The 14,001-nt window shown below is 44.6% G+C and overlaps 1 protein-coding gene across 1 annotated transcript in view; it reads right to left on the bottom strand.

Moving 5' to 3' along the window:
* Positions 1–3,851: 3,851 nt before the first annotated feature.
* Positions 3,852–14,001, bottom strand: part of LOC132835219 (zonadhesin-like) — a 140,998-nt gene continuing 130,848 nt past the window's right edge. The window contains exons 51-55 of the mRNA XM_060854582.1: positions 11,779–11,889; positions 9,164–9,274; positions 7,457–7,564; positions 4,809–4,899; positions 3,852–3,990 (exon numbers count right to left, since the gene is read on the bottom strand). Coding sequence (XP_060710565.1) covers positions 3,852–3,990; positions 4,809–4,899; positions 7,457–7,564; positions 9,164–9,274; positions 11,779–11,889 — 560 coding nt within the window. The remainder of the gene's footprint in view (positions 3,991–4,808; positions 4,900–7,456; positions 7,565–9,163; positions 9,275–11,778; positions 11,890–14,001) is intronic.

Genomic DNA, 14,001 nt, shown 5'->3' with positions numbered 1-14,001 from the left:
CCTTGGAGTGGAGGTTCATAGCTCCTTGAAAGTGGAGTCGCAGGTAGATAGGATAGCGAAGATGTTGTTTGGTATGCTTTCCTTTATTGGTTAGAGTATTGAGTACAGGAGTTGGGAGGTCATGTTGCGGCTGTACAGGACATTAGTTAGGCCACTGTTGGAATATTGTGTGCAATTCTGACTTCCTATCGGAAGGATGTTGTGAAACTTGAAAGGGTTTAGAAAAGATTTACAAGGATGTTGCCAAGTTTGGAGGATTTGAGCTATAAGAAGAGGCTGAATAGGCTAGGGCTGTTTTCCCTGGAGTGTCATAGGCTGAGGTGTGACCTTATGAAGGTTTATAAAATCATGAGGATAAATGGACAAGGTCTTTTCCCAAGGTTGGGGTTTCCAGAACTAGAGGATGTAGGTTTAGGGTGAGGGGGTAAGATATAAAAGAGATCTAAGGGGCAACATTTTCAAGCAGAGGGTGGTGTGTGTATGGAATGAACTGCCAGAGGAAGTGGTGGAGGCTGGTACAATTACATCATTTAAAAGCCATCTGGATGGGTATGTGAATAGGAAGGGTTTAGAGGGATACCAGACAAGTGCTGGCAAATGGGGCTAGATTGAAACCTGTTGGATTATAACCTGGTGTTGTGTGATTTTTAACTTTGTACACCCCAGTCCAACACCGGCATCTCCAAATCGGGGCTAGATTGCGTTGGGATATCTGGTTGGCATGGATGAGTTGGACGGAAGGATCCGTGCTGTATATCTCTATGACTCTATAAGAGAGCAGATGAAGTCCACGGTTTAATGTTCCATCTGCCCAGCACAGTCATTATCACACACCCTGCCCCCCCAGTCCACCCCATTTCCTGATGTGGCCCCATTTTAATGCCTCTGACGGAGCTGGGTCCACTGTTGTTTGTCAATTATGTAAATGATTTGGATGTGAATTGAAGAGAAATGGTTAATAACTTTGCAGATGACACCAAAATTGGTGGTATAGTCAACAGTGAAGAAGGTTAAGATTACAAAGCGATCTTGACCAGTGGAGCCAATGGGCTGAGGAGTGGCAAATGGAGTTTAATTTGGATAAATGCAAGATATTGCATTTTGGTAAAGTGAACAAAGGCAGGATTTGTACGACAAGTGGTGGGGCCCTGGGTAGTGTTCTCCAACAGAGAGAGACCTAGGGGTTTAGGTACATAGTTCTTTGACTGTTGCATCACAGGTTGGCATGGTTGAGTTGGACGGAAGGATCCATTTCCATGCTGTGGTTAAGTCGGCATTTCGCACATTTGTCTTTGTTACTCAGACCATTGCCCAGAGGAGTTGGGATGTCATGTTGAGATTGTACAGGATGTTGGTGAAGCTACATTTGGATAGCTGTTTCCAGTTCTGGTCGGTCTATGATAGGAGGGATACTATTAAATTGGAGAGGGATCAGAAACGATTTACCAGGATGTTGCCAGAACTGCGGGGCTTAAGTTATAAGGAGAGGCAGGATGGGCTGGGACTTTTTTCACTGGACAATAGAAGGTTGAGGGGTGACCTTTATAAAATCATGAGGGACATAGATAAGATGAACTGCAAAGGTTTTTTTTCCACCTAAAGGGGTGGAGTTCAAGACAAGGGGGTATATTTTTTAAAGGTGAGAGGAGGAAGACGCAGGGCAACTTTTTTTATACAGAGTGGTTTCTGTGTGGAATGAACTGCCAGAGGAAGTGGTGGATGTGGGTATAGTTACAACTTAAACGTCATTTGGACAAGTATGTGAATAATAAAGGTTTGGAGGGATAAAAGCCCAACACAGGCACGTGAGACTAGTTTAGTTTGGAATGATAAAAAGTGGATGAAGGGATCTGACCCGAAACAGTGACTTTCCTGCTGCTCCGACGCTGCCTGACCTGCTGTGCCTTTCCAGCTCCACATTTTATCGACTCTGACGTCCAGCAGCTGCAGTCCTCACCATCTCCTAGTTTAGTTTGGGAACATGGACAATGGACCGGAGGGTCTGTTTCTGTGCTGCGCGACTCTATGACTTCAAGTGACCCCAGAGTGAAACTTTGGGAAGAGGGATTGGGGGGGGTGGTGGGTGGAATGGCATCGCTGGTATGGAGTTGGGGGTGATAGGAGGAAAGGCTTTGAATTACCGTGCTGGACAGGTTGATGAAAATGGATTTCTATCAATTCTCACACCTTTTGTTGTCAGACCTGATAAAGCACTCCATTAGGCTTGTGCCTATCGGTCGGGGCACAAATGGAGATTTTAAAGAGCTGCTTGGCTCCTAGAGATCATGGCGGCCATTGCTTTACCTGCAGCCTATGATCCCAGGATCCTGTCTCACGAGCCCGATTGGGGTCATGACCCACGAATTGGGAAACGTATCTCAGCACTGGCACCTCAACCATCACCCTGGGGCTACGTGCTCAAATCTCAGGGAATAGGATCACAGAGGAAGGGACATGCTGTTTGTGTGCCCAGTTCTGATGTTTTGATGATGTGCCCCAATGCAACGTGGAACAATTCTTCTGTCTTTCAGCAATTCTGGAGAGCCAGCTAAGCAGAGGACTCATCAAAGACTGTTGAACTTTGAACTTTATTTTTCTAGCTTATATTGAGAAGGACTTTAATGTCAACTATTATTGTATTTCTTTATTTTTCTACTTATTTTATGAAGATAAAGCTTAACTTTTAAAACTTTGTTTCTTTTACTACTAAGTGTTTTCGTATCAGAGTACCTTTGTACCTAAAATGGCGCCAAGTATTGGCGACATTATACACTTTTCACTGTACTCCTGTACTTGAGTACGTGTGACAGTAAAATCTAAAACCTAAACCTGAAAGTTCCACTTCAGTTGCGCCACTGACTGAATTGAAAGATGACACAGGCTGAAATGCAAAGATTGTATTGATTCAGCATCAACAAAACAGGCAGTGATTACAGTCAAGATTAGAGTGGTGCTGGGAAAGCACAGCAGGTCAGTCAGCATCAAAGGAGCAGGAAAATTAACGTTTCGGGCAGGAGCCCTTCATCAGTTACACTTGGGTCCAAAGATGCAAACAAACAAACCAGAGAATTCAACTGGATTTATTTGCGCATTTGTCGACAGTGGGATGATCTGTGAGAGATGTCACATAGAGTCCATTCAGTTCCTGCAGCCATATCTACCATTCAGTGAGGTCATGGTTGACTTGCAACCCAACTCCAAATTCATCCCAGATTCTTGTGTGTGTTCATGGAAGTGCAATCCCAATTTCACTCCTGAGGAAGTTGTGCCTCTGATCTTTAGAGTGCACCCACTGCGATGGTGGGGTGGGGGGGTGGCAAGGAAGGGCAGTTTGGATGTGTACAGGCACTCTTGCAAAATGCCATCATTAGTCAGGGATCCCTGAGCTCTCTCAGATTGGCATACCTTGGCTAAAGTATGATATGAATCTGAGTTAACAGTAGTGTGCCAAGTGCTTGCTACTTTTGTTGAAATAGAGGTTTTAAAGGTCTTCAGAGCTAGTTTTCAAATGGCGACAATCACTTTATAAATTGCTAATATCAAATATCTGGTCAGCATGGACGAGCTGGACAGGAGGATCTGTTCACGTGTGGTACATCTCTGACTCCCTAAGTGCCATCTGCACCTCAGCATGAACCTAGAACACACATTCAGACTCACACACTGCTACTTATCATTTTATAATTTAAATTAAGGAAACTTATGATGTTGTTCTAATTGCAAGAACCCGTATGATATGCCATAGGTAGGTAAACGATAACAAACAACATTTTCAATAATTCGCGCCGGATATAACTTAATGTGCTTAAAATGTTCAATTTCGAATGAATTTGCAGTTCAGTCCCGGTGGGTTAGTAGTTGAAACGTGGATTTGATATGCCACCGTGACGTTCATTAACTTCGATTTGCCGAATTATTGCATTCAAATCGATGTCGCTGCTGAAGGAGCTAATGTCACTCATTGTATCACTTCCCTTTGATCCTCTATTCCTGTTTGGAAAATAAACACACTCAGTGTTACGCTGAAGCAGATTAGAAACATTGCTACCTTTTGGGACCATTCTACATTGGAGGTACTCCACAGATTATCTCTGTCTTGATCTGGGAAAGACAGAGTGTGCAGAGGCTAAACTATGTCTTAAGAATGGGTGAAGCAGAGGAGTTAGTTGAGAATAACTCCATCCTCCAATAAACCCTTTTTAACAAAATTTGTGGCAGATTATTAACAGTCCAGACAACGATACGGTTCAAGAATCTGTCCATTGAAAACTGGTTCTTCAGTTTGTGTACGGGAGACTGTAAGAAACTATACATTTGCAAAATTATGTAGAAGTTACTAATGAATGGGAGGTGCAGGTTGAAAATCTTTGACAAACGAAGCAATTGGACACATGAGGAGTAACCTCTTTATCTAGTGAGTGGTTGGGATCTGGAATGCACTAACCTGAGGGTGTGGTAGAGGTAGACTCTATCAAGGCTTTCAGCTAATTATTTAAAAAGACAGAATGTGTAGGGTTACAGGGAGAAGACAAGAAGAATGGCATTAAATGCGTTGCTAGTTCGGAGAGCCAGTGATAGCCCCTGAAGGGCCAAATGGTCTCCTTGTGGGCTGTAACTGCTTGGTAATCCTGGGATGTAACTGAGGGTAACCCATAGAGTGGTCTGAATCCATTGCTGAGGTAATGTTGGGGGCCCCTCAACACCAAAGCTGCAAGCGTTCAACTCCTCAGAACAAACGTCTCAGGACTGAATGTGAGTGTCAGACTGGATCATTTTATTCTGGGGTCAGTAAGGTTGTGACTACGTACCTGCAGCAGCAGAAGTAAATCAGCACTGCCCCTACAATGAGAAGGACCACAGCAACCACCACTACCGCGACAATGATGACATCGGTGACATCTAAGAAGAGACCAAATAAAAGCTGTCAGCACTGAGGAGCACTGAATGTTTACGGAGCCTGGAATTTCAGGTTCGGAATACCGCAATGGAATACTTCTGAGAACAGTCACAGTGTAAATCTGTGGCAGCTACGAGAGTTAAAAGGGATCCTGTTGTCAATCAGCGAGCTGTCCTTGCCTATGGCTGCTGTCCTTGTGTCCCTGAGCTGCAAGGACTGATAGGTTCTGTTACCACCACATGTCGCAGCTCCCTACTGAATAACGTAAGCCAGATGACACAGATAAATGATTAAGTCCTATAAATAAGTCCATTGGAGCTCGGTGCAAACCCAAAGTCTCCTCCACCACTGTGGCCAGCTGTCCTATAAAGATTTCATCGGATGGATTCGTTAATTGCATTGCCTATTGTGCAAAGAATATTTTGGACTGCAGAAGTGACAAAGTACCTATGCGTCATTCAGGCCATGCTGAGCCTCACCATCTTTTCTCTACCATCTTAATTAACTCTCTTTCCTGCTTCAGATCGGCTTGTCCAGCTTCCCATTAAAAACAAATATACTACTGAATTCAACCCAGTGGTCCCCACCATTCACATTCTGACATTCAGGTGCTTAGAGTCATACAGCACGGAAACAGACCCTCCGGCCCGACTTGTCCATGCCGATCAAATCTCCAAAATTAATCTAGTCCCATTCGCCAGCATTTGGCCCTTCCTATGCATGCACCCATTCAGATGCCTTTGAAATGTTGTCATTGTACCAGCCTCCACCACAGCCTCTGGCAGCTCATTCCATACACGTATCACCCTCTGTGTGAAAAAAGTTGCCCAGTTAGGTCCCTTTTAAATCTTCGAGTAAAAAATGAGGTCTGCAGATGCTGGAGATCACAGCTGAAAATGTGTTGCTGGTTAAAGCACAGCAGGCCAGGCAGCATCTCAGGAATAGGGAATTCGACGTTTCGAGCATAAGCCCTTCATCAATTTTCAGCCCTTTTAAATCTTTCCCATCTCACATTAAACTTATGCCCTCTAGCTTTAGATTCCTCTACGCTGGGGAAAAGACCTTGTCTATTCAACCTATCCATGACCCTCATGATTTTATAAACCTGTATAAGGTCACCCCTCAGCCTCCGACACTCCAGGGAAAATAGCCTCCTGCACCACTCTATTCCAGACTCTGATCTCCAGCATCTGCAGTCCTCACTTTCGCCTCTTGGGCTTCTTACACCTTTCTACATTTTTAGGTAGATCTGACAACAGCTCTCTGGGTGGGGAGATTTTCCCTGAATTCCTGATTGTTTTCCTGTGAACTCTCCCATACTGACAATTCTGCTCTCCCCAACATTCTCTCTATCTGTACATGAGTAAAACTCATCATCACTTTTAAAGATTTCTATTAGGTCACCCCTTGGTCGTTTTACAAGAGAATAGAATCCTTCCCTCTCTAAATCTCAATTAATTTGGTTCCTTTTCCCAAAACCATCATTGAATCCCTGCAGTGCAGGGAGCAGGCCATTCAGCCCATTGAGTCTGCACCGACCTTGTAAAGAGCAGCCCATCCCATCCACATGACCCTGCACTTCCCATGGCTAATACATCGAGCCCACACATCCTGGACATTGCAGGCAACGTAGCAAGGCCAATCCACCCCACCCTGCCCATCTTTGGACTGTGGGAGGAAACCCGCACAGGGGAGATTTGCAGATTCCACACAGACAGTTACCTGAAGGTGGGATCGAACCCGGGTCCCTGGTGCTGTGAGGAACCACTGTGCCACCACGCCTCACCACAGCCTGTATCTCTAGCCTAAGGTGCATTCAGTCAGTAGGACTGAGCACAAGTGGACACTCACTGGGGGTGCTCAGGAGATGACAGTCAGAAGGGTATGGAGCAATAAGGCTGGAGGAGGCTACTGAGACAATTATGGGGCAGGAATAAGATAGGGAGGGACATCAAAGCATGGACAAGGATTTCAAATATGACATGTTCCTGGACTGGAACTGAACTGGGTCAGTGAGCATGGGGCCTGGGAAAGGTACTGGTGCCCTTGGGTGAGGGAACACTTGAGGTTTTGGTGAGTTGGCATTTACAGAGGGAAAGAAACAAGCTTGATCGTCTTGAGGTATGAGTGGCTCAGTGGTTAGCACTGCTGCCTCAAAGCACCAGGGACCTGGGTTCGATTCCAGCCTCAGGTGATCGTCTGTGTGGAGTTTACACGTTCTCCCTTTGTCTGTGTGGGTTTCCACCCACAATCCAAAAATGTGCAGGTTAGGGTGAATTGGCCATGTTAAGTTGCCCTTACAGTGTTCAGGGGTGGGTAGGGTAGGGAAAATGGAATGGTCAGGGTGGGATACTCGTTGGAGGGTCAGTGTGGACTTGTTGGTAAGAAAACCAAGTCTAGCACGTCTAGAATTTTGTATCTAACCCATCCATGCTGACATGATTCTTTGTTCTGATCTAGTCACTCAATCACTGAGACTCAATCGTGAGGTGGAGTTAAGCCTTTTCTCGATTCTATGAAGATACTCAATGTTTTAAAAATGGCACACCAAGCCCTTACCTTCACATAAGTCACCATCATACAAAGCAGGACATGAGCACTCATATTTGTCTTCATACTGGATGCAAGTGCCTCCGTTCTTGCAGGGGCTTGATGCACACGTACCATCTGAGGAGGGAATCGGACAGTTAGCTTAGAAACCAACACTCCAGTCTCTGTGACGAAGGAGCATGTGGGGTCCACCAGCACGGTACAGGCCCTCTGTGATAGGAGGGCTCCTCAGGTACTAGTGATACCAATGTCACACCCAGAAATGAATTTTAGGTTTACTGCAGCCTTATGATTTTTTCAGGTACACAAACCATACCAGGGATTATCTAAAGCAGGGGTTGGGGGACCTGCGGCCTTCAGGCCATTGTGTGTGGCCTTTTGACTGAATCCAAATTTTGCAGAACAAATCTTTTATTAATGTTTTTTTCGTCCTTTATTATTTTTATTTTAATCTTAAAAATGAATGTATTTAAAATGCCAGAGAGTAAAAGAAAATTCAACAAAATAATCCTCACAGACTGACCGCCACAATTAAAAAAAAATGTGAATTTTGAAGAATATATAATTGATGATTCTTGGATGCGGCCTTATTAGATTACAACTAACATAATGTGGCCTCCCAACAGGAAAAGGTTCCCTACCTCTGCTCTATACCATTGACTTTAAAAAGAGTGGAGACAAACGAAGCACACATTTCACCCATGCAGGTCAGACATGGTGAATTAACCAGGGACGATGTGATTAACTCAGGAAGATGACCGCGTGTTATCATACTGTAAGATGACCAGACAGTATTTCCAACACTTCACAAGATGGCGTTTCCGCAGATCTGCCCTGAGGCCATTTGTCCCCTCATGTCGGACTGCTGGCTCTTTATCCCATTGTTCTCATTACCCATTATAGGAACACCACCACCCTCAGGTTCCCCTCTGAGCCACTCACCTGGAAATATATTGACCATTCTTTCACTGTAGCTAGGTCAAAATACTGGAACTTCTTCCTTAAGGGCATTCTGGGTCAACCCACAGCAGGTGACTGCAGTGGTTCAAGAATGCAGCTCACCAGCAAGGGGCAATTAGGGACACAGGGCAATAAATCCTGGTCAGCCAGCAACGCACAAATGAATTTTAAAGAAATTCCCACTTCTGTCTGTTCTTTCTCTGAGGCCATGCAAATTTTTCTCCCCTTCTATCTCACCACTCTGTTGAATGTTCCTATTGAATTTGACTCACACTTTCAAGCAGCACATGCCTTTGTTGTTTCACCATTTGTTGCCTCCTCCTCAATTGCCCTTGAAGCTGAGTGATTTGCTTAGCCATTTCAGAGGGCAGTTAATGGTGAGCCACATCACAGCTGTCTAGAGTCATATGTAGGCCAGACAGTGGATTTCCCTCCCTAAAGGGCATTGATGAACCAGACGAGTTTTTACAAGTCCTCATTCTTGTGACTAATTTTCAAATCCTGGATTTTTTTGAATTGAATTTAAATTCTGTGCTGGGATTTGAACACAGGTCCCCACAAGCGTTAATCTGGGCCTCTGGGTTATTGTCCAGTGGCACTATCCCCATCATAAAACAAACTTACTGTGTTACAAAATTCTGCCTCATTATCTTAAGTCATCTTCTCTATAATGCGCCCTGCCATGGGCAACCAGTTTCCCCTGATCTAACTTGGTCAGAATCTGAAGAGACAGCAAATAAAAATAAAACAACGTACACTCGCAGTGTGTTCCTGTGAAGGATGGAGAACACATACACTTCGGTCCATTTACTGTCGCCTGACATGTGCCACCATTTTCACAGAAATCATCCGGGCAGTTAAGCCCAACTGTGGAAATAAAAATGGACAATAACATAATTAATCAATAAAACATGTTAAACATTCACCTCTCCATACCCCATCGAAAAAAAACGATATGTACGTGATCGTTTAAGCTGACGACTTTTCAATTTGAAAATGTTTCAATGGGATCATGTTGCGTGTTCTAATTGACCCTTAACCTCTGTTGTCACGCTGACTTCCATTTTCCAGAATAAAAAGATGTGACGAGATTAGACTAGTTAATACCAAGTTGACACCAAGGCTACAATAAGACCATTTATCTCTACCACAATGTGTGTGGTTTGACAGATCGGGCTTGTTTTCCTCAGAGTGGAGGTGAGATAATTGAGGTGGATAAAATCGTGAGGGGCAACATAGGGCCGGGAGGGCAGGAACTTTTTCCCTTTGAGGCAGGGATCAATGACAAGGAGGCAAGGATTAAGATCAGGGGTAGGAGGTTTGGAGGAAACATGAGGAAACTTTCTATTTCAGCCAGAGTATGGTGGATTCTGGAACTCAGTGCCTGGGTTACACATGCTGAAACCCTCATTATAGAGTTGTACAACATGGAAGCAAACCCTTTGGTCCAACTCGTCCATACCGGCCAGATATCCTAAATTAATCTTGCCGTGTTTGCCAGCACTTGGCCCGTATCTCTTTCAACCCTTCCTATTCATGCACCCTTCCAGATGCCTTTTACATGTTGCAATTGTACCAGCCTCCACTACTTCCTCTGGCAGCTCATTCCATTCACCCTCTGGGTGAAAAGGTTGCCCCATAGGTCCCTGTTATATCTTTCCTCTCAACTTAAACATATGCCCTGTAGTGTTGCATTCCCCCACTCCAAGGAAAAGACCCTGCCTATTTACCCTAACCATGTCATTTAGGAGGTATTTAGGTATGCACTTGAGATGCCAAGGGCTGGAAAATGGGATCAGAATAGTTAGCTGGTTGGTTTTGACTGGCAAAGACACGATAGGCTTTTTCTGTGCTGTAGAGGATTACATATGGGGGATTTAGACGTGTACCTGTGACAGTTTAAGATTCTGAGGGGAATTTTCCCATCCTGGGCAAATCAAGAATCAGAGATCAAGATTAGAGAGAACTGGATTCAAAATAAAGGGGAGGGGATCTAGTTTAGTTTGGGATTATGGTTGGCATGGACTGGTTGGACTGTAGGGTCTGTTTCCCTGCCGTGTGACTCTATGTTTGACCCTGGACAGGTAGTGTCTAGAACTTAGAAGCATTCCCAATTCCTCCGCCTCTGCCTCATCTGCTCCCAGGAGGGCCAGTTCCACCACAGAACACGCCAGATGGCCTCCCTCTTTAAAGACTGCATTTCTTTAAAGAAATTTGAAGAATATGTAATTGATGATTCTTGGATGCGGCCTTATTAGATTACAACTAACGTAATGTGGCTTCCCAACAGGAAAAGGTTCCCCACCTCTCTCTATACCATTGACTTTAAAAAGAGTGGAGATAAACGAAGCACACATTTCACCCGTGCAGGTCAGACACGGTGAATTAACCAGGGACGATGTGATTAACTCAGGAAGATGACCACGTGTTATCATACTGTAAGCTGACAGACAGTATTTCCAACACGTCACAAGATGGCGTATCCGCAGATTTGCCCTGAGGCCATTTGTCCCCTCATGTCGGACTGCTGGCTCTTTATCCCATTGTTCTCATTACCCATTATAGGAACACCACCACCCTCAGGTTCCCCTCTGAGCCACTCACCTGGAAATATATTGACCATTCTTTCACTGTTGCTAGGTCAAAATCCTGGAACTTCTTCCTTAAGGGCATTCTGGGTCAACCCACAGCAGGTGACTGCAGTAGTTCAAGAATGCAGCTCACCAGCAAGGGGCAATTAGAGACACAGGGCAATAAATCCTGGTCAGCCAGCAACGCACAAATGAATTTTAAAGAAATTCCCACTTCTGTCTGTTCTTTCTCTGAGGCCATGCAAATTTTTCTCCCCTTCTATCTCACCACTCTGTTGAATGTTCCTATTGAATTTGACTCACACTTTCAAGCAGCACATGCCTTTGTTGTTTCACCATTTGTTGCCTCCTCCTCAATTGCCCTTGAAGCTGAGTGATTTGCTTAGCCATTTCAGAGGGCAGTTAATGGTGAGCCACATCACAGCTGTCTAGAGTCATATGTAGGCCAGACAGTGGATTTCCCTCCCTAAAGGGCATTGATGAACCAGACGAGTTTTTACAGGTCCACATTCCTGTGACTAAATCCTGGATTTTTTTGAATTGAATTTAAATTCTGTGCTGGGATTTGAACCCAGGTCCCCACAAGCGTTAATCTGGGCCTCTGGGTTATTGTCCAGTGGCACTATCCCCATCATAAAACAAACTCACTGTGTTACAAAATTCTGCCTCATTATCTTAAGTCACCTTCTCTATAATGCGCCCTGCCATGGGCAACCAATTTCCCCTGATCTAACTTGGTCAGAATCTGAAGAGACAGCAAATAAAAATAAAACAACGTACACTCGCAGCGTGTTCCTGTGAAGGATGGAGAACACACACACTTCGGTCCATTTACTGTCGCCTGACATGTGCCACCATTTTCACAGAAACCTGCTGAGCAGTTAAGCCCAACTGTGGAAATAAAAATGGACAATAACATAATTAATCAATAAAACATGTTAAACATTCACCTCTCCGTACCCCATCGAAAAAAACGATATGTACGTGATCGTTTAAGCTGACGACTTTTCAATTTGAAAATGTTTCAATGGGATCATGTTGCGTGTTCTAATTGACTCTTAACCTCTGTTGTCACGCTGACTTCCATTTTCCAGAATAAAATGGTGTGACGAGATTAGACTAGTTAATACCAAGTTGACACCAAGGCTACAATAAGACCATTTATCTCTACCACAATGTGTGTGGTTTGACAGATCGGGCTTGTTTTCCTCAGAGTGGAGGTGAGATAATTGAGGTGGATAAAATCGTGAGGGGCAACATAGGGCCGGGAGGGCAGGAACTTTTTCCCTTTGAGGCAGGGATCAATGACAAGGAGGCAAGGATTAAGATCAGGGGTAGGAGGTTTGGAGGAAACGTGAGGAAACTTTCTTTTTCAGCCAGAGTATGGTGGATTCTGGAACTCACTGCCTGGAAAGGTTACACAGGCTGAAACCCTCATTATAGAGTTGTACAACATGGAAGCAAACCCTTTGGTCCAGCTCGTCCATACCGGCCAGATATCCTAAATTAATCTTGCCGTGTTTGCCAGCACTTGGCCCATATCCCTCCAAACCCTTCCTATTCATGCACCCTTCCAGATGCCTTTTACATGTTGCAATTGTACCAGCCTCCACCAGTTCCTCTGGCAGCTCATTCAATACACGTACCACCCTCTGTGTGAAAAAGTTGCCCCTTAGGAGTAGACGAATAGGATGTGGGGGTGAGACACTATTGGGTGGGCAGAGTCTTGAGTGGAGCATCAGATCAGCATAGGCATCGACCCGTGGGACAAACTATCTGTTGCTGTGTTGCATACTGTCTGTGCATAGCACAGCAGGGTCATTTCAAACATTCTTTCTTTTGATCTGAGGGTTAGCAGTGTGACCATCAGGCTAAACGAGTCTTTGACCTGGGGCTCAGTGTTCTGACTCTGCTGTAGGATGACTTAGAGTCACTCGGGAGCACAGAAATTGGGTATTGCTGAAAAAGGACATACTTTGTCACAGCTTTTCAACTTCAGGACAATTCACAAGAAGTGCCAACTACAAAGAAGGGCAACATCTATGATGCATGAGACAAGATTATTGATTGGTTGGCAAGAAAGTATGTATATTAATGATTTTTGAGAAGATTTGTAGCTCAGATTGATGATAAGTATGTAAGTTAGCTTGCTAAGCTGGAAGGTTTGTTTTCAGATGTTTCGTCACCATAAGTAGGTGACATCATCAGTGAGAGTCGCCAATGAAGTGCTGGTGGCATGTCCCGTCTCTCTATGTATAGGGCTTGGTTTCTTAAGGTGGGTGATGTCATTTCCGGTTCTTTCTTTCAAGGGGAGGTAGATAAGATCTAAGTTGATGTGTTTACTGATGGAGTTCTGGTCAGAATGCCATGCCTATAAGAATTCTCGTGCATGTCTTTGTTTCGCCTGTCCTAGGATGACATCGCCCACCTTAAGAAACCAAGGCCTACAAATAGAGAGGTGGGACATTCCACAATCATTTCACTGGAGACTTTCACTGATTATGTTACCTAGTCATGGTGACGAAACGTCTGAAGACAAACCTTCCAGCTAACTTACATACTTAGAATATGTACATGTCAAGTTTCCCCCTTTAAATCTGTACTCTTGCAAAATGTTCTGATGAGTGCAAGATGATAAGCTTGAACTAAATGTGTCTTTTCTTCAGCGTCGTGAGAGGCATAGATAAGGTAGGAGAGAGACAAAAAGATGTGCAGATGCTGGAATCCAAGGTAGACAAGCAGGAGGCTGGGAGAACACAGCAGGCCAGGCAGCACCAGGAGGTGGAGAAGTCAATGGTTCCGGTACACCGAAATATCGGCTCCTCCCCCTCGTGATGTTGCATGGCTTGATGGATAGCCAACAGCTTTTCTCCACCAAAGGAGAGTCTAAAACTAGGGATTGTAGGCTTAAGGTGAGAGGGGAGAGATACATAAGGGCCCTGAGTGGCAATTTTTTCACACAGAGCTGGTGAGTGTCTGGAACGGGCTCCAGAGGGAGTGGTG

This window comes from Hemiscyllium ocellatum, chromosome 44, assembly GCF_020745735.1.
Source record: "Hemiscyllium ocellatum isolate sHemOce1 chromosome 44, sHemOce1.pat.X.cur, whole genome shotgun sequence".
Lineage (NCBI taxonomy): Eukaryota > Metazoa > Chordata > Chondrichthyes > Orectolobiformes > Hemiscylliidae > Hemiscyllium > Hemiscyllium ocellatum.
The sequence above is the reverse complement of the archived record's forward strand: the minus strand, read 5'-3'. Positions and strand labels throughout refer to the sequence as shown.